Source organism: Zeus faber (assembly GCF_960531495.2).
Source record: "Zeus faber genome assembly, chromosome: 16".
Taxonomy (NCBI): domain Eukaryota; kingdom Metazoa; phylum Chordata; class Actinopteri; order Zeiformes; family Zeidae; genus Zeus; species Zeus faber.
In genome coordinates this window covers 12,472,789-12,492,576 of record NC_137202.1, presented here as the reverse complement: position 1 = coordinate 12,492,576, position 19,788 = coordinate 12,472,789, and the positions used below count along the sequence as shown (strand labels likewise).

Here is a 19,788-nt window from a genome sequence, read left to right as displayed (position 1 = left end):
TAGGTTCGGAGAATTCAGAGGTGAGAATGCAGTACCAGGAGCAATGTAGTCTTTTTGAGTAGCCTATTACGTTTTACTAGCATGACATCGCCAGACCAGACACATTGGTCTGGAATCTCTACATTCATTTTCGATTTCCAGGGGGCGTTACCAACACGCGCCGACCAAAATGTCTCTGGACGCAACTGGATGGACCTACAACCGATCAGAGCAATGAAACGTGTGACGCAAACGCTGAGCGATGGAACATCGGGACATCTTTCTTATCAAAAAAAGCTTAAAGTGCAGTCATTTGTTCATCTTTTATGGAAAATTTACCGTCCAGTTTGTATAATACTGTCAAGACAGCGGATTCAACAGACCGTTCCATATCAGCAGCATCCATCTCAGTTGATTATGAAAATGCCTCGACGGCTCACATCTGCACAGTCTTTGTATCAGACCCGCCACATATGAGGTAAACGGTGGTGACTGGCCTGACCCGGGCCAGGGCGGCTGGAAATCTGTCTGAACGGGAGCGGGACCGGACCCATCTGACCCATCTAAGAGCAAATAAAACATGGGCTTGCAGATTTGTCTGGTTCCCAGGCTAAGGTTTTTCATATTTGAAACAGTCATTTAATTAGGGGACAAAAATATAGAAATTCTAACAATGCAAATTTAGTTTTGATTTGGGAATCATGGAGGTGATGATAAAATGACTCCAAATTATCTGCCGTGTGCCTAATATAGACATAGTAGTTTGGATATTTTTAACCGCTTTATACTCAATGCTCATGTAGTACGTAGGTAGTTTTGATTTTAGCTTAAAAAAATTCACAACTAATCATTTAAAGATACAGTATACAGCCACATGTATGTGTAAAAAAACAAAAAAAAAACAAAAAAAAAAAACAGACAAAGATACATACAGACCCCAAAAGAACGATGATTTGCCATTGACTCATTGCCGAGCCATGGTTACACAAGGTGTCTGTGGTGTCAGCGTACCTGGGAGAAGGGGGCCAGCAGGGCGGGGGGAAGCAGGTCCTGGACGTGGATGGTGACAGGGGGACCCGTCCAATTAGTCTGGGCAAAGAGGTGAAGGCAAGCCACCATCAGAGCCAGAACAACCAGCAACCTGAGAGACGAGGGGTGGGAGGTAGTTTAGGAGTGACACGCCTGTCAAAGTTTCAAAGTGGAAAAAAATGTAATGCCAAGTATGGAGGATAAAGGATATGAAGATGCCACATATTGTTGACCATGGAGGTTTGGGGCGGGGAAAGTTAAATTAGCGTAAAAAATAAAACAAATAAACAAATAAACAAATAGATAGATAGATAGATAGATAGATAGATGGATAGATAGATAAAATAAATAAAGTTTTGAGATGTGGTATATAATGTACAGAATGAGTTTAATAATTAGAAAAGTCCAACAGACATAACATGTCTGTTGGACATGTCTGTCCAAAAGTAGACTTATTTTAATCTCTAAAACATCAAGGTGCCAGCTTGAAATACATTCCACTTACAAAACATCATATGTATTCATTTCATGCAAGATATAAATTATTGTTCCACGCTCTCATTACATACATATTATGGCAAATGAGGGGGCGTGGTTAAGCCGCGGTTTGCGGGCTGCAGCGCGGGCTCAGTCCCGCACCGGCGCAGCTGTTCCGACTCGATCAGCCTGCTGCCGCTGAGTGGTCGACTGGGAGAATCTTCTTTTGTGTTGTTTGTCTTGCAAAGAGGGCGCGCGGCTCAGGATCTGAGAACCTGCGCACCGGATCGCGGAACGGACCCTAACGCACACAAAGAACTCAGATTTATCATTAATGTTCCCGTTTGGCCAGCGGGCCTTTTTATTCGTTTATTTAACCACTCGGGTTTGGCACCTCACTGCCACAAAGTCTCCCGTCTCCCTCCCTGAACCCGTGTCTGTGGACAGAGCTGTCCACAAGCGGCACCTGAACAGGGACTATGGAGGGAGGCAGCGTGAAAGGCAGCTCCCCGTCCTCGCTTGAGCAGATGATCACTGCCCTCGCCACCATGCGGGCAGCGCAGGCTCACCAGTTCGAGGAGATGGCAAGGGACCGAGCGCTGGACCGGGAGGCGATGGCGGGGCTGCTGCGGGGCCAGCGATGGACCCAGGGTGAGGAATGTCCAGCCGCCCCCCTTCTGAACAGCTGTCTACAGAAGATGAGGGGGGACGACGATCAACGGGGCGTTCCTGGCAGATTCCCTTGTTGTTGAGTCCAAGGAAAAATCAGTCAACCCCACTACGCGGGGGTTGTACCAGATTGTCACGCGCCCGTTAGGGTTGTTCGGGGCCCCAGCCGCCTTTCAGAAACTCATGCATTGACGTAATTATTAATAGCGTGAGCTTTAGAGCGGCACATTCAGCATGTGGGTGCAGTTGAAGAGTCCCTGAGGGGGGCGGGGCTCACCGCCAACCCTCAGAAGTGTGCGGTTGTGCAGAGGGGGGTACGGTATCACTGGGGGGTACGGACCCCAGATAGATAAAACTGTGGCGGTTGCGGGCAGTCTGCGGCCCAAGACAAAGAAAGAGGTAAAGCGGTTCTTGGGGCTGGCCGGCTACCACAGGAGATTTGTAGCCCTCTTTTCAGAGCTGACCACCCCTCTGTCTGATTGAACTTGAAAGGTTGCGTCAGATCAGGTCCAGTGGACGGAGAAGTGGCAGCAGGCGTTTGAGAAAGAAAAATCAGCTCTCTGTGGGAAGCCAGTGGTGTTAACACCTAACTTCTCTCTCCCTTTCTGCGTGCAGACTGACGCGTCCGAGAGAGGTCTGGGGGCAGTGTTGTCCCAGCAGGTGGAGGGGACCGACCGACCGGAGCTGTACATCAGCCGGAAGCTCTCCGAATGGGAAACAAGGTACAGCACGGTCGAGGAGTTTCTGGCCATTAAGTCAGCAGCCCCGCTGCAGTGGTTCCACTGCATGAAGGATACCAATGCGCGGTTGGGCATGCATTTATGATCCCGTTTGGCCAGCGAGCCTTTTCGTTTGTTTATTTAATTATAATTAAAAAAACAAAACAAAACCCCCAGTCTCCGTCTTCCTCCTTGAACCCGTGTCTTTGGACAGAGCTGTCCACACGTATTACATTACCCTGCACTGACTGGACAGCTGATTAGATTCACTCTGGCAGGATTTCCACATCACAATTTCAAAAAAAGCAAAGCTCTTTGTGAAAAAACAACCAACATGCATTCCCTTGCAGCCTTACAGCACCAGAACGATTGGGACTGGATTCCAATATGGCATGGAACCTGCATTTCATTTCAGAAAGGTAATATACAGGAGATGAAAAACAATGTCCCTAAATTTGTATTTTAATGTCAAACAATGCTGGGTTATTTAAGAGTTTTGCTTTTCAGGGATTGGCATGATAAAAGCACAAACATGATTTAAAACAACGGCATGAGCAAATTGTTTTTCAATGTTTCAACGATGTGTATTTTCAACAAAGAATACTGTTCCAATATGTCTACAGTCTAATACAACGAGATGAAATACAAGCAAGAAAAACAATGTACAGGACAAACATTTAAACTCTTGATATTTTTCCAAGAACTACACAACAATGTTTTTTTCTTCAACGCGAGCAGAAGTTCGCAACATCACGAACACAACCATCTACCTCATGGTCAGCAGATATGTTTTTTCCTTTTCTTGATTAAATTCTCTTCATGATCGTATCAATAAACCAGCATCATCATTGTGTCAATTGGCACCTTTGGATTTTTTTTTTTAACTGCAAGGGAAAAAGGCAGAGATGCACCAAAGATGGGATTCCCAGAGAGGGCCGCTTCCTGATAGCATTCCCAGGTGCCCATCCATCAGGGTGACAAAGTCATAGAAGCTGGTGTAAGTCGGGAAGATGGATCCGGTGCAGAGGGGGGGAGGGAAGTGTGTGCGTGTGTGTGTGTGTGTGTGTGTGTGTGTGTGTGTGTGTGTGTGAGGGGGGGGGGGGGACTGGTGCAGGCGACTCGTGCTGCAATCCAGATTCCCCTCTTCAGAACACAAAATCCCAGAGGGACAGAGGAGGGAGATGTTAAGCTGTCCTTATTAAAAATTAATAATTCATGACAGCCGGAATAGAGAGGAGTAGGAATAATAAAAAACGCTTAACAAGAAAAAGACTCCTTTTTAGTAGCTTAGTGAAGTGCTGATTTCCTTCCTTTGTGAAACATCCCCAATGGTTAAAAATAAATATACACATATACTGTACACACACCCACACACACACACACCCACACAAACACACACACTAGGGATGCACGTACCGTTGGGTACGTGCTGCTTCCTATTAAATCCATGTTAATCCACAGCTGCGGCTCCACCGGCCACGGGATCTGTGCGCCACCATACAGCATTTCTCTATTTTTGCACAGGTCTATTTTTTTTAACTAACTGCCCACAGCTACGTGAGCATTTTCAATAGAAACAAGCTAAAAGCCACATAGAAATGTTTTTGTGAAGGGTGCAATCAATTTACATGTGTTTTATATGAGCCTACATTGTACCAGAGTCCTAAGAGCTGTTGTTGCTGATTTGCTTATTGATTATTGACACGTTTTAAATACAGAGAACAATGTGTGTGTGTGTGTGTCTGTGTGTGTGTGTGTGTGTGTGTGTGTGTGTGTGTGTGTGTGTGTGTCTGTGGGGGGGGTTCAAGTTCATTGTTATTGTGTGCATAAATTAATCTGATAGTGGGTAGGTGTCCAGGATAGTGTGGATGGAGAGGAGAAAGGGAAGTGAGGAGAGTGCTATGTGTGAGTGGAAGGAGAGAAAGTGTCTGAAAAGAAGTTTAGAATAAGAAGGGACACAGCCATCCCAGGTTATTTTCCATCTGCACACGGTGGGCACAGTGCATTGCACTGCTGCCTCACAGCAGGAAGGTCCTGGGTTCAAATCCCACCTGGAGCACTGTTGGCATCGTGTTCCAGTGGGTTATCTCCCAATTAGGGGCCTTTCTGTGTGGAGTTTGCATGTTCTCCCCGTGCTCACCTGGGGTTTCCTCATGTTACATCTGTAAGGACCCCCACCTAAAACATGCACAACATCTTCGTTGTCGTCTGACCAGCAATGGACATATGGAACCAGGTCGCGGAGCGCGTCGTTGAATGCTCCTGGCTACCCCCCGGAGGAAGGACAAGCCATTTCACCGGCCACCATCCAAAGCATGTGTTTGTGTTTGCATGAATGCATGTGTTTTAGTCGTGTGCTGTGTGACGATTAAAGATTGTTCTTCAACTCCGGGGTAGTATTCAGGGCAGGTAAAAAAAGCGACTTCGGCTTTACACAGAGGTTCTGTCTGCGCCTCCTTCATTGTGTCTCTATGGTCGACCGGGCCACATGTCCATATAAAAATATTTAAAAATATTTAAAATCACTGTCATGGCAAGGGACGGACTTCAACCTCCCTTTCCGGGTCATTCGATCTCCTCCTTTTCCCGGGTCATCAAGCTTGTTTTTTCTGGAATCGCAAGATTCGGAGCATGTTTTATAGATACCGTATCTCCTCAAATATTAACCGGTTCTTAAATAAAAAAGGGTGATTATCTCAGAAACGCAGTTTGCAGCACCCTCGTCATTAACAAGTCATAGCTTTAAAAATATTTCCTTGATTCACACAAGTGACATCTTTTTTTGAAGCTCTGATTCAAAGTCAAAGTCAAACGGTACAAAATGTACCGCGGTGGGTCACATATGTATTTTTTTCCAGCACTGACAGCTATGCTATGTTTGACTATCGAGTCATGATTTGTAAAGAAAAAAACTTGTTTCTCAGTTAGTAACTTTTATTTGAATATTAAAAATTATAAAAACAACAAAAATATGAGAACACGCCGAAACACTTAAGAGCTTTAGCAAAACTATATTAAAGAATTATAAACAATAAGTTACTTATTACACTACATTTGAGTTACTCACCAAAATTAGTACAGCAAAACGGAAGGGAGCGCTGGTAGTAAAAGGCAAATACTATCTGAAGTTCCAATTAGAGCGATCTTTCGTCCAAACAAAGCAAATCAAAACTCTAGGTGTATTTAATTTACTACATTTCCAGTTGCTGCTCTGCTGTGGAGCAGATCGCAGATCGCTCGTGGAAATCCTGCCCGTGTTCCCGTGGTCAAATAGTCCGCGGCCTGGCACAGTCCGCGAGCCGCGAACCTCAGCATTCGAGGATATTCGTCGGGTTTATTTCCCTCTTTCATCGTCACATCTTTGGAATTACTGAACATTCTGGTCAAAGGCGCACACTCCTTTACACACAGTGAAACGCGAGGAGAGGGAGACACGCCGATCTCCAATGTGCCCTCACTCTGCAACAAACCTGATGAATTTATATTGAACCTTATTGATTTTTTTTTTTGCAATATTCCAATTTTTGTTCCTGCAGCCCTAGTGCCAGGTCGATTGCAGTGTGCGTTGAGGGATGCGACGCAGTGGACCTCTCCCTAGCCGACCACAGTTTCAGTTTCTTGGCCAAACTCCCAAGTCGGTTCCGAGCCGCAGTCGACTCCGTGGAGGGGCCCACAACCCCCAGTGCACACTGCACTTGTTTACTGGCAGATCTTGACCGCCCCAATATGATGATCATGTCGGACAATATTAACCACAAAAATACAGGGAGAATCTCGAACTCGCAATTTTGATTCCCCAGTTGGAAATGGAACGCTCATTTGGATAAATTTTTGATCCAACACCCTGAATAAACAAACAAAAAACGAATATATATATATATATATATATTTATGTTTTATATCCCAGTAAAGAGCAATAGAGCAGGAGAAGCGATTCCAAGCACTTCATGAAGACATGGTGCACTGGACACTACGCTGAGGCACCGAATCTCTGTATCGAGGTGTGATCAGACACAATTTAACCAGAAATGAAATCACAGACGCAATTTGTTTCCCTGTGTAAACATTCAGGCTGCTTAATTAGTTTGTTTTCCTCGTGCCTTAGATACTCTTAACAATCCCTTAGGGGAGGAGGGCTTGGTTACCTGTCATCCTTGGCGTCCGACAGGTACAAGAGAAGTCGTCGCTCCAGGAAGGCCTCGATGCTCTCCCCATCCTGGCAGCCGCCGTCTCCCCCCAGCAGCTCTAGCACCTGTGGGCTCAGCAGGACGCCCTCAAAGTCACCCTCCAGCAGGGACTGCAGCAAAGGGCCCACATCTGCTGAAAACAAGAAACATGTTCAGAGCAACCACGTCCAAACATTACATGTACAACATTTTTCCTTGTAAATAAATCTTTTGTTTCACTGTTGCCTCCAAACTGCACATCAGTCAACTGACCTAACACGATTAGCATGCAGCCCTTCATTATCCGAGTAATGGACACAGGGATGAAATTGCTATCGACCTTCTCATCTCAATCTGGGTAAAATAGATCAGCAACTTTCCCTTCGAGTAAAACCTATTGATACGGCTTCCTGTGATAAAGGGCAGTGCGCTCAGCCCCAGACATCTCTAAGCACCTGCACACACACACACAATCTTGCATCTGCACTGGAGACGAAACTGCAAAAGAGAGCGGAGATGATTTGAAAAAACAGAAATGGCATCGGCTGATGGAACAGGCCCCACCAGGAAGGAGGAGCTCTCAGCCTCAGCCTTCATTAGCATTTTATTTGAGCGAGGAGACCAGTTCTCATTAGAAGTGATTGTGCTCTGCTTGCCCAGGTGGATAGAGGGAACGACGGAGAGAGAGAGAGAGAACAAATGGACCAGAAAGAAAGGCGACGGGGGCAATGGTACCATTGTTTGTTTGTACCACTTATTTGACAAACTCCAACGCGTTTATTTTGATTCCTTCCCAACGAGCGTTCAGAAACACAGAAACAAAACCCACATGAATAATAAGTAGTGAGCGATGCAATTGCCGGACCGACTACATTTGAGGAGATTGACATGCCTATTTCCATTGACGAGAAGAGACATGTCACAACAGAGGAATAACAATGTCAACTTAAACTCTTTTCCCAAATGCCTTTCTTCTTCTGAGGGAAAAAAAACAGCAAAACAATCCTTTTAGCTCAGTCCGCTCCCAGAGAGCGTTGTTCAGCCAATCTCCAGGCGGACAGCACCTGACAGCTTGACATGCCTTGAATGCAAAATCAAAGACGGCTTTTGCTGGGGATGGTTTCGGGGGGGCTTCTATCTGCTTTTCATTACCTTCAGGCCATCATAATGCCTCATTGATAACATGGATACAGTCCAAAAGGGCGCACCATCCAAACATGAGACACATATCCATCGGCGTTTTCGTCGTACAGGTAATTGCCGGTTTTTGACCGGGAAAATCTGTGGCACGCCGACATATTTAAATCTCTCCGGTCATCATGTCCGGTGAAAATAATTCCAAGCACAATTTGAATTAGTGCTGGGTGGACCATTTCTCTAAAAAAGTCTGCAGATCTGTTTATTCCTGCGCTCGGCAAGTTGCAACGGAAAGCCAATCAGTTTGGACGATCTAAAACTGATCTGAAAGCTTCACCTCTGACCAATCACATTTGTCGATATCGAACTAAGCCCCGCCCCTTCCCTCGTGGACAGGTTGCACTTGTAAACACAGTTGACAGGAGCCAGCGTCTAGAACTCTGAGGAGAAACGGAAATGTGATGTAGCGTCGGGACAAATACATCCATAGTTTGGCGTTTTTTTGGGGGATATTTAAGTTCCGACCCAAAGCAGACGGTAAATAGTGATTGTGTAACATATGCCAACCGAGACGTCCGAACACGACAAACTTAATTTATTAAGACCTACATGCCATATTTGTTTTTGATTTGATAGAAATTGTATTTTAGCGGCATCCACTTGTTACTGATTGGTCATGGACGGAATTTATTTGATTTCATGTAGTAATATTCATAATTTTTATGTATTTACTTTTAATATGGCGTCAACTGACGGACTTGTTTTATTTTTAATATTCAATAGAAAAATCATATACACATACATGCCTTGATGATTCTCATTCTCTATATAGCCTGCTATTTAATTGTTTTTAAGCTCAATAAACAGATCATATTTGAACGGAATCTCTCCCATTTGTCGGGGAAATTGAAATCTTCCAGGACACGTTGACCGGCACCAACTTTTCCCTCACGGAGACCGATATCCATGCAACCTTCTCAACCTTCTCAAGACCAAATCAGCGCCACCATCTCCCCCAAACAACTGGCGGCCAGTGGCCCTTTTAATAAGCAACTGCTGTGCAATCAGATCCCGTAAAGGTGCTGCCAAAATATTTCACCTTGGCGCTGATCTAATGAAATCCAAGGGCCTTGATAATAGCACTCACCTCACTGTGGAGATGGACAGAGAGAGGAAAGGAAGGAAAGAAGGAAGGAAGCAATAACAAAAAGGATTTAGCGTTATGAGGGAGGGATAATGAAAGGCAGAGGAATGGGCACTGCCGCTTGTAAATAACATCTCAGCTGCCTGTCAGCTGAGATGCCAGCTTTAATGGCACTGGTGGAAGTCATTGGGGGAGAAAGAAACACTGTAGAAAGCCAAATTATTCCCCAATCTATGAGTTTCTTGCTACAAACCATAATTATTGCAAGCCAACACAAAGCGGAATTGTTCTTTTTACAAAACTGTCTGGGGAAGATTGGCAGCGTGGTTTTGGGAGCTACAATGAGGAATTTCTAAGCCAGCCACTTCCAATGTCCACGGTAACTATGTTTCAAAGCGTGAACAACACAGACATACTATTCTTTATTCAGTTAACGCCAAACTTAATTTACCACCACCCCACCCACTCTAGTACTTCGCAAATTAGCATTGCACTCCCAAACATACGGGAAGACATTGCATGCAGTGGCTTCTACTTAGTACACATTACCATATCTCATTAACACCTCAGTGTTTCAATACATTTTAGACCTAATAGACTGAGTACAACTAGGGGTGTCACGATTCTCCAAACCCATGATTCGTTTTGACTTTCGATTTTATCTTTTTCCGCCTCCAGCACTGACGGCTATGCCAGTGTTACACGATTGAGTTTTGATTTGTAAAGACAAACACTTATTTCTCAATAAGTAACTTTTATTTGAATATTAAAAAATATAAAAACAAAAATATGAGAAGATATATTTAAACACACCTAAACAGTTAAGAGCCTTAGCTAAACGGAACTTTAGAATAATAAGCAATAAGTTACTAATTACACAAGTTGCTCACAAAAATAGGCGCAGAAAAACAGATGCTATTCTTGCAGGAGGGGAACGCTGGAAGGAAAAGGAAAATTACTACCTCCAGCTCCAATCAGAGCAATCTTTTCTCCAAACAAAGCAAATAAAAACTCTAGATGTATTTAATTTACTCCATTTCCTGCTGCTGCTCCGCTGTGGAGCAGGTCGCTCCTGAAAAAACCCCACCCGTGTTCTCACGGTCCGGTGGCAAATCTGTGAGCCAGTGGTTGGGAACCTCTGCACTAAAGGATATTCCGTCAGTGATGGTCGGGTTTATTTTCAACTTTCATCTATAGAATTACTCGACATTCTGGTCAAAGGCTCACTCTCCCTTGTACACACAGTGAAAAACCGGAGGAGAGGGCAACGCTCATGCGCCTCTGCCAAATCCCGTTATCGGGTTTCTCTCTAATGCGCGTCAACTGTGCAACAAAATGGATGAACTTATATTGAACTTTATTGGGTTTTTTATAACAGTCAAATTCTATTCAAATTTCGTTCTTGCAGCCCTAGTGCCAGGTGGGGGGGTGCAGTGTGTGTTGAGGGATGCGGCGCATCAAACTCTCCACCGCATCGCTCCAAACCCCAAGTCGGTTCGGAGCCGGAGTTGACTCCGTTAGAGGGCCCCGCACCCCCCAGCGCAGACCGCATTTGTTCATCAGCTGATCTTGACCGCCCCAATATGGCGACCATGTCGGACAATATTACCCACAAAGTACGCAGAGAATCACGACCCCGATTGTGATTTCCAAGTTCGAAAGTGAACGCTCATTACGATCAATGTTGGATTCAAATCACAATCGTGACACCCCTAATGACAACCATCATAACAAAGCTGGTTCAAAGTGATTCGTGATGATATTGATAGAGCAGGAGTGCTGTCAAAGCAAACATCAATAGCAGATTTACTTTTATTGAACCACTTGGTTCATTGTGCCAGGGGGAGAGAAAGTGTCTTCAGGGACCAGGCAGATGAGTTCTCTGATAGCAATTGCCTATTTGGGTATTTTCACCCTGGCTTAATTGCACATTCAATTTGCATGAATTTTGGTGTTGACAGAGCATCAACCCATTACACCTCAACATGAACAGGCACATGAATCCAGTTGAGAAATAACTGGGTTTCGTCATCTGGTACACGGGAAGCATGACAAAGATGGAGGGTCTCCACGTGTTTCACGAATCCCAGGTAGGTTTTTTTGTTTTTCAAGAACTCGAAAAAGAATTTAAGGAAAGTTTTACTTGCAAAGCAAAATATTCTCTTTTTTCTCTCCAGGGCTTCCGCTGCATGGCTCTGATAACTTAGTTTTTTTTGAATGGTAGTTTAGAAATGCAAATCATGAGCTATGACACAACGGGGGAAAAAAACTGCGAATTTAGAGAGCAAATTCCCCCAAAATATAAGCAGGATATTGGTCTTCTTTATCTGCAACCAATTGTAGTAGTTAGTTACTGAGTCAATAACATTACAGGTACTCCTCACTTAACGACCTACCGGTTTAACGACTGTTGGAACTTACGACCAGCTCTCTGACCAGTCTGTAAAATACCACGGCGTCTCAGCGTCAAGCATCTCATCGTGCATCATCTTTTATACACTATATATACACATCTATACACTATATAAACTATATACACTGTATACATCTCATCGAATCACTGTTCTCAGTTTCCTCCCCGCAGTCTGTCAGTATTCACTACACTAGCGTTCACAGAGGGCACGCCCCCTTACCGTGAAATAATACGGGTCCTCGCTTATCGACCAAGTCGCTTAACAACCTGGTTTTAGGAACAGAACTCGGTTATTAAGCGAGGAGTACCTGTAGTGTTCAAGAAAAACTGGTATTTTTACCGAAATACTGTGCAATGGGGCAACCGCATCGCTGAAGAACATGGTCACGATTGCCCCATCGCACGACAGTCGGCTGAAGCTCTTCTCTCAACGCGGGATCAATGAAAATCTTTACGCCAATCAGTCCAGTTGACTCCCACAGTTTTCCTTTAGCTTTCTGTTCCAAATGAAGTAAGAACATAAGAACAGCTACTGCAAGCTACCAGACACTTAGGAAACAGTATTTGGCCAGCTATTTGAGAGAAGCACTGCTGTTTTGTTCTCTAATAAAAGAAAAGAGGATGCTGCTGGTGACCAAGTCTCCGTTCCACTTTTCTATCCCTGGGGTTCGGGGGGCGAGTACTCGTCGCATTCATTCTGTTTGGGCAAAAGTCTGAACTTAGGATCCACCGCCTTAGTCGTTACGCACACAGTACATGTGGTTTATTGCCTTCACGGAAGGTGACTGCCTCATTAATAACAGATTTCCCCTTGGGGGGGGGGGGCAGTTTCACCTCACGCAATGATAATCTGTTCCAAAGGCATCAGCCAGAGGATGACAACTGAGCATCACTCAGGTGCGGTCGACACAGCAGAGTCCGGCGGTGAAAAATATCCCTGTTGTCTTCGGCTTCACTGTCACCTGCCCAAGCACAGCACCCACTGTCTGACAACAGCAAAGACTAAATACTCAATTTCGATTTTGATTACGTCTTGGCAGGTGCACCTCTGCTTACTTAAAATTTTAATCCATGACATTATTTTGATAAAAAAAAAAAAAAAAAAAAAAAAAATGATCATTTATTTAGCTGGCACTTGAGCAGCCACTAAATGTATTTGGGTTCTGCATGTGCTCCTCTATGTGCCGTTTCAATCGTTGGTGGCGGGGTCCGCTTTGCCCCTCAGGAACGCAACTGATCTGGTACAAGCAGGAAGTGAATGGCAGCTGCGGCGAAGTTTTTGAATCGTGGTTCCAGTGGTCATCACAGCATCATCACATGAAGATGACAACCTGACACAGCATCATCACATGAAGATGACAACCTGACACAGCATCATCACATGAAGACGATAACCTGTGACAGCATCATCACATGAAGACGATAACCTGACACAGCATCATCACCTGAAGACAACATGTCACGGCATCATCACCTGAAGACAACCTGTCACAGCATCATCACATGAAGAAGACAACCTGTCACAGCATCATCACATGAAGAAGACAACCTGTCACAGCATCATCACATGAAGACGATAACTTGTCACAGCATCATCACATGAAGATGATAACCTGTCACAGCATCATCACCTGAAGAATACAACCTGTCACAGCATCATCACAAGAAGATGATAACCTGTCACAGCATCATCACCTGAAGACAACCTGTCACAGCATCACATGAAGAAGACAACCTGTCACAGCATCATCACATGAAGAAGATAACCTGTCACGGCATCATCACCTGAAGAATACAACCTGTCACAGCATCATCACCTGAAGAATACAACCTGTCACAGCATCATCACCTGAAGAATACAACCTGTCACAGCATCATCACCTGAAGATGATAACCTGTCACAGCATCATCACCTGAAGACAACCTGTCACAGCATCACATGAAGACAACCTGTCACAGCATCACATGAAGACAACCTGTCACATCATCACATGAAGACAACCTGTCACATCATCACGTGAAGACAACCTGACATATAATCTCTCGAACTTGAACCTGTCACAGCATCACATGAAGAAGACAACCTGTCACAGCATCACATGAAGAAGACAACCTGTCACAGCATCACATGAAGAAGACAACCTATCACAGCATCATCACGTGAAGATGATAACCTGTCACAGCATCATCACGTGAAGATGATAACCTGTCACAGCATCATCACGTGAAGATGATAACCTGTCACAGCATCACACGAAGACAACCTGTCCATTCATCACGTGAAGACAACCTGACAAATAATCTCTCGAACTTGAACCTGTCGCAGCATCACCTGAAGAAGACAACCTGTCACAGCATCATCACATGAAGACGATAACCTGTCCTATCTGACACAATGTACAGCTGCTGCTCAAGATGCCTGTCATGTGCTGCGATGCATGCACGACTCAAAAACAACTTGTTCGTGGCGAACAGATCATTTAAATGACTCAGGCGTAGAGTCAAAGCTTGAACAAATACTAACGAGAGCTTCTGCTGCCTACTGGTAATATTCAGTCACTCAGATTCAGTTCATAGTGAACGGTTGTGAAGGGGGTCACAGAAATCATTCAATTCTGTCAAGTCTATTATTTGGACGGAAGAATAGTGGAAACATCTTCCAGCCAAATTCTCTCAAAACAGTACAGATTTTGGCAGAGAACTGAAAAATGGGAATCACAAAAAAAAAAAAAAAAAAACTCAACATTTACTTCTGTCAAACTTATTTATTATTGGTTGAGCGCCAAAGAAGACACGTTTGACGTTTTTCTCCCCGCACATCAGTTCAATCCCCACTCGTTATTTTCAAAGGCTCGCACACTGAGCCACTCTCTGGCCGGGGTGCCCACCCTCGAGTCATGTAAAAGGATCCGTGCGTTCCCTTCCGAACGAATCGTTCCTGAGCCGCGCATCCCCACCAGCTAGCCAAACCTGCCGTAACTTACGTGCGGCGGCGTATTCACAAGCCGCCCTACGCCGCTCCATCCCGCCGAAGCCCATAACACATCGCCGGCGGTGGCTTAACGCCGCCGCGGCCGTCACCTCCGTCGCCGGTTGACGCTTTAGAAACGCGAGCCCCCGGGAACGAACCGTCTACGGGGGGAAATTATCCAGCCGTAAGGCGTAATTCCTGCGCTCGGCCGTTCACCACCTTTCGCCGCCGAACGGATCCTTCAGCCTCCCGCCGCCCGCCGCGTCTTACCCGCGGAGCTGAGCGTCTCCCGCTTCCACTCGGCGGCGTCGCGGGCCGTGGAAGACCCGCGGAGAACCGGGACCTCGACGTCCCGCAGCATCCCCCCCGCGCGGCAGCTCCTTCCTTCCAGCTCGGGGCGGGAGGGGAGTTCGGAGTTTACGAACAAGAACAGCGGCGGCAGCGGCGCCGGCGGCGGCGACAATCCGCGCGATGTGTCTTTGTCGCGGGCCGACGCACGGCAGCCTCCGGGCGGACGGTGGATATGTGTTCGCTAACGTTTTCCACCCATGTGGTGTGGAAGCGGTGTCAGTGAGCAGCCATGACAGACGCGCGGTGCATCGTGGGAAAGCGGGTCGGCGTGCGTGTGTGTGTGTGTGTGTGTCTTGATGTTTGTGATGAAAGGTTCGACTCTTTTTTCGAGATTCGGTTCGTGGCGAGTGACTCAGTTGTAAAAAAAAAAAAAAAAAAAAAAAAATACAAATAAAAAATAAAAGAAATAAAAAAAGTCGTTCGATTTCGCATGATTATTAAGAAACAAGAGTTAACGTTATTATTTATCGTCGTGGAATGCAAAGTGTGAATCGGTCACTTTCAATATGAACTATGGCAACCCCCCCCCCCCCCCCCCCCCAACCCATTCGTTTAGTCCTCGGTTTTTGTTTTCGGTTCGCTCAACCCAAACCTAAGGAGCTCGCCTGGCCGCGTTGCTCCTCTCCTCCGTGGATCGAGGTTCGAGTCTCAGCGACAGTGAACGCACGGCGTGTGCCCGGCTTCGCCAGGTCACGAAGGAGTGGCTCTCTCCCCCCCCCCCCCCCCCCCCCCCGGGGGGCGCGACTCCCGAGTCACCGAGAAGCGAACGTTCGCGACGGACGAATCGTTCGCGTGTCTCGCATCGTTTCCCGAGGTAACGCGCCGTCAGTGGCGGTTTGGGCCGAAACCAACTTCCAAATTCCAGCAAGATAAGACAAGAAAGTAGCTTTTTTTTTTGTATTTATTAATAAAAAAAAAATAATAATAAATGGTTACAATAATAAATACAAGTCATCAAAAATAATGTGACGCGAGTACAGATATAAAAGTACATCCACAAAACACTCAAGATACATAAAATACACAAGGACTAAACATCTCAAGAATAGACATGTGCAGTAGTTATTTTCAATCAAATGCAAAACAGAATGACAATTACGATCACAACGACGACTGTGCAACGCAGCAAGTAAACATTTGAAAGTAAAATGTGGGGTTTCAAAATAGGCCTCACAAACATGTTGCCACACGTGGCAACCCCTGCAAGTGCGCGGCGACACATTTCGTCGCGGCGTTGCCGTCGGCCGCGCTCGGCTCCGGTCGAACGTATGCCTCCCCGTCCTCGACGACGGCACCATCTGCGTAAAGAGGTGAGGGGGAAAAATAAAAAATAACAATCAAAACCCTGTCGTCATGATATCTGACCGCCAGGAAAAGCCCAGGCTCCATCTTTATTGACCCCCCGCAGACAGGCCTCCCCTCTTGCCCCGCTCCACCTCCTTGAACGGTCGTGAAAGGAGAGCGTGGATGCCTCGAGGAGGACGGCCACTCATCACAGGTGTTTCCCGGCCGCCGGTGTGAACGGGGCCCGTTTGCAAGCGGCGGAGCGAGCGGAGTAAACGTGGCCTCCGCTCCACCCCCGCCTCCGCACCGGGAGGGGCTGGCGTTTTTTGTTTGTTTTTAGCGCGCTGACACGAGACAGCAGCTTCGCTCTCGTCCGTTGACGCCACCGACGTCCTCCGGGGGAAAGCCTCGTTCGCCAGGACGCGCGACCCGCCGCTGCAACGCGGCGTGACTCTTCATCGGAGAGCGGCGAAGTAACAAAAAATAAAAAATAAAAATACGGTAGCAGCGTTGAGGCCGAGAATGGTTCACACCTCTGAGGGCCAATGAGTTTCATGAGTACTGGGCGACAGACCTTTATTGGATGAACATTGTTTATGCACAATACAGAAGCTGTTGGTATAATGTTCAAGATGTACCACAATCGGCTGAAAGACGCTTATCGTCACGTGTCAGTGGTAGGGGCCCTGCACCCAGGGCACGGGTGACGTTCCTTGGGTTTGTCTTTCAGGTCTCGACCGAAGGGGATCCTCTTGTATTTGTAGGCCAAGTCCTTGCCTTCCGCAATTTCTCCAAAGGAACGGGGGATGTCTCGTGCCATAGTGAAGGTAGAGTACACACCGATCAGCCACAACATTAAAACCACTGACAGGTGAAGTGAACAGCATTGCTCATCTCGTTCCAATGGCACCTGTCAAGGGGCGGGAAGGTATTCGTCAGCGAGTGAACAGTCACTTCTTGAAGTTGATGTGTCGGAAGCAGGAAAAATGGGCAAGCGTAAGGATCTGAGCCGCTTTGCCAAGGGCCAAATTGTGATGGCTGGACGACCGTATCTCCAACGATAAGTCTTGCGGCGTGTTTCCGGTATGCAGGGGTTAGTGTATACCAAAATTGGTCCAAGGAAGGACAACCGGTGTCAGAACACAGTGCATCACAGCTTGCCGTGTATGGGGCTGTGTAGCTGCAGACCGGTCAGAGTGTCCATGCTGACCCCTGTCCACCGCTGAAAACACCTACAATGGGCACGTGAGCGTCAGAACTGGACCAAATTTTCCAGGAATGGTTTGGGGAACACGAGAAAAAAAAAAAAAAAAGAGTTTAAAGTGTTGAATTGGCCTCAAAATTCCCCGGGTCTATCTGATGGAGCATCAGTCGGATGTGTTGGAACAACAAGCCCGATCCGTGGAGGCTCCCCCTCACAACTTACAGGACGTAAAGGATCTGCTGTTAACGTCTTGGTGCGACGCCACAGAACACCTTCAGCGGTCTTGTGTAGTCCAGGCCTCGACGGGTCAGAGCTGTTTTGGTGGCACGAGGGGGTACTACACAATATTAGCGAGGCGGTTTTAATATTGTGGCTTATCCAGCTGTCAAGAGGGTTTCAGAGACAACAGCGTCCATTCACCTCCTCATTAAGCGCTTTTTAAAGGGCACTCTGAGAAAGAGGCCAGCCTCAAGCGGGCTCACCCTGCAGTGTCGGAGGCTTTGAGCCATTTGAACGGATCCTGATCAGGCTGCGGTCTATTAAGATGGCGGGGCCAATTGCTCCGAATTTGCTTCAAAGTCAGTGATCTGCGAGCTCTGACCGTCCATCAGCTCTCTCTCACTAAAAAAAGATGACCAAGTATATGTGGTGCTTTGCCAGAACCCGTCCTTCATGCTGGAGAAAATTGACAGTTGTTTCAGGTCAAGAAGCATCAGGCCAGAAGCTTCGCAGCCTCCTCCTCATCAGGGGGAGGAGAGGAAGGGAGTCCACTGTGTGTTCAGGAACCATGAAGACTATTTCAGCCACAGATTATTCTAATTGTCAATTTATTGGACAAAATATTTCAGATTTTAAAAAACGTGCCTCAGGCATACTGGAGAGACCGGACAGAACGGAGTCTCTGGGTTTATAAGGATCATTGAATGGCTGTCAATTTATAACGTCACGCATAAGTGCTCCTGCCATCCCATTCTGACACCCCGGCTACAGCTTTCTGATTCGGACTGTGCTGCATCCCCCAGACCGCCCCTAGAATTCAACATGACTATGGCCGTGTGCTCGCCTCCTCTGACTTTGAGAAGTATTCATTTTTTTTGTTCTCAACTATTTCCCCAAACTGACTTTTATGCGGAACGGAATCACTTTGTTATTAAAGAGTTCAAGAGTAGGATGCCCATGACTGTAATGTGCCATGCTGTTCTTTGATTAGCAAATGACTTGCATGATTATGTGTGATCCCAATTTCAGGCCTTTACACGGCAAATTACCCGCAGAAATATAGACTTGAGCAGGATGGAGGGCTTTGGACGCGTCTGTCTGCCAAATAACTTTGTTAAATGCCTTTAGTCACACACACACTGTTCTTCATTGATTGTCATGGCAGCACAGAGAGAAATGTGTTAAATACTTCTCTAGACAATTCTTTGTTGGCATCATTTGCTGCTCTCTAAAGTTAGACAGACAGGATGCTTCCAGGCTCAGGGAAAGAGTAACCTGCAGAACTTCATTGCCGCCATATTAAACATGCCCCTTCCAAGTAATTTCCCCCTGGGATTATTAAAGTATTTCTGATTCTGAAACACCCTCAGAGGTGTTAGAAAAACATGTAGATTGGCGACACAAAACATGGCGTCCTTCCCCTACAAGGCCGCCTGGAACATAATGCGAGAGCAAGTTTTCACCTTAAGAATATAAAGCATATTTGAGAAAATGATGCATGGTCCAAGGGGTTGGTATGCCTCGCGCTTCGTAGTTGTAATACCTTATGACAATTTCATCAAATCTAAATTGAAAACGGCTCGTCGATCAGGTCTTGCGCTATTCAACATCCGCTTGGCCAAAAGCTTTTCATGGGAGGAAAAAAAAAAGTTTTAATGGCTTGTGTCTGCTGTGGTTATTTACACTTTACAGGTGACATTGCATGCACATCGTTAAACACTGAGAACTGGTTCCCGCTGAGGATCCTCTCCTGGCAGTCGAACGCAAAATGTTTTTTATCCGCCCCGATATGAACCGTCAAGTTCGACAATTGCCCTGGCGACACCCGCTACGGATCGGGACCGGGCATCTCAAATGTCTTACTCAGGTAAGAGAGCGCTGAAGGGAGAAGGGGGGGAAGAAAAAAATAAAAATAAAAATAAAAATAAAAAAGCAGAAAGAAGCATTCGCACAATCAATCCACATTTTCAAGCTCCATTTAATGTCCTAGCAAAAAAAAAAAAAAAAAAAAAAGGAGGAAAAAAAA

The 19,788-nt window shown here is 46.1% G+C and overlaps 1 protein-coding gene across 1 annotated transcript in view; it reads right to left on the bottom strand.

The window, feature by feature from the left end:
* ttc27 (tetratricopeptide repeat domain 27) overlaps window positions 1-17,159 on the bottom strand; it is a gene marked incomplete at its 5' end in the record, with an annotated part of 114,316 nt that extends 97,157 nt beyond the window's left edge. Inside the window, 5 exons of the mRNA XM_080016375.1 lie at window positions 991-1,120; window positions 7,019-7,190; window positions 14,975-15,208; window positions 16,246-16,353; window positions 17,048-17,159. Of these exons, the coding sequence (XP_079872501.1) occupies window positions 991-1,120; window positions 7,019-7,190; window positions 14,975-15,208; window positions 16,246-16,353; window positions 17,048-17,159 (756 nt within the window). The remainder of the gene's footprint in view (window positions 1-990; window positions 1,121-7,018; window positions 7,191-14,974; window positions 15,209-16,245; window positions 16,354-17,047) is intronic.
* Window positions 17,160-19,788: the final 2,629 nt, after the last annotated feature.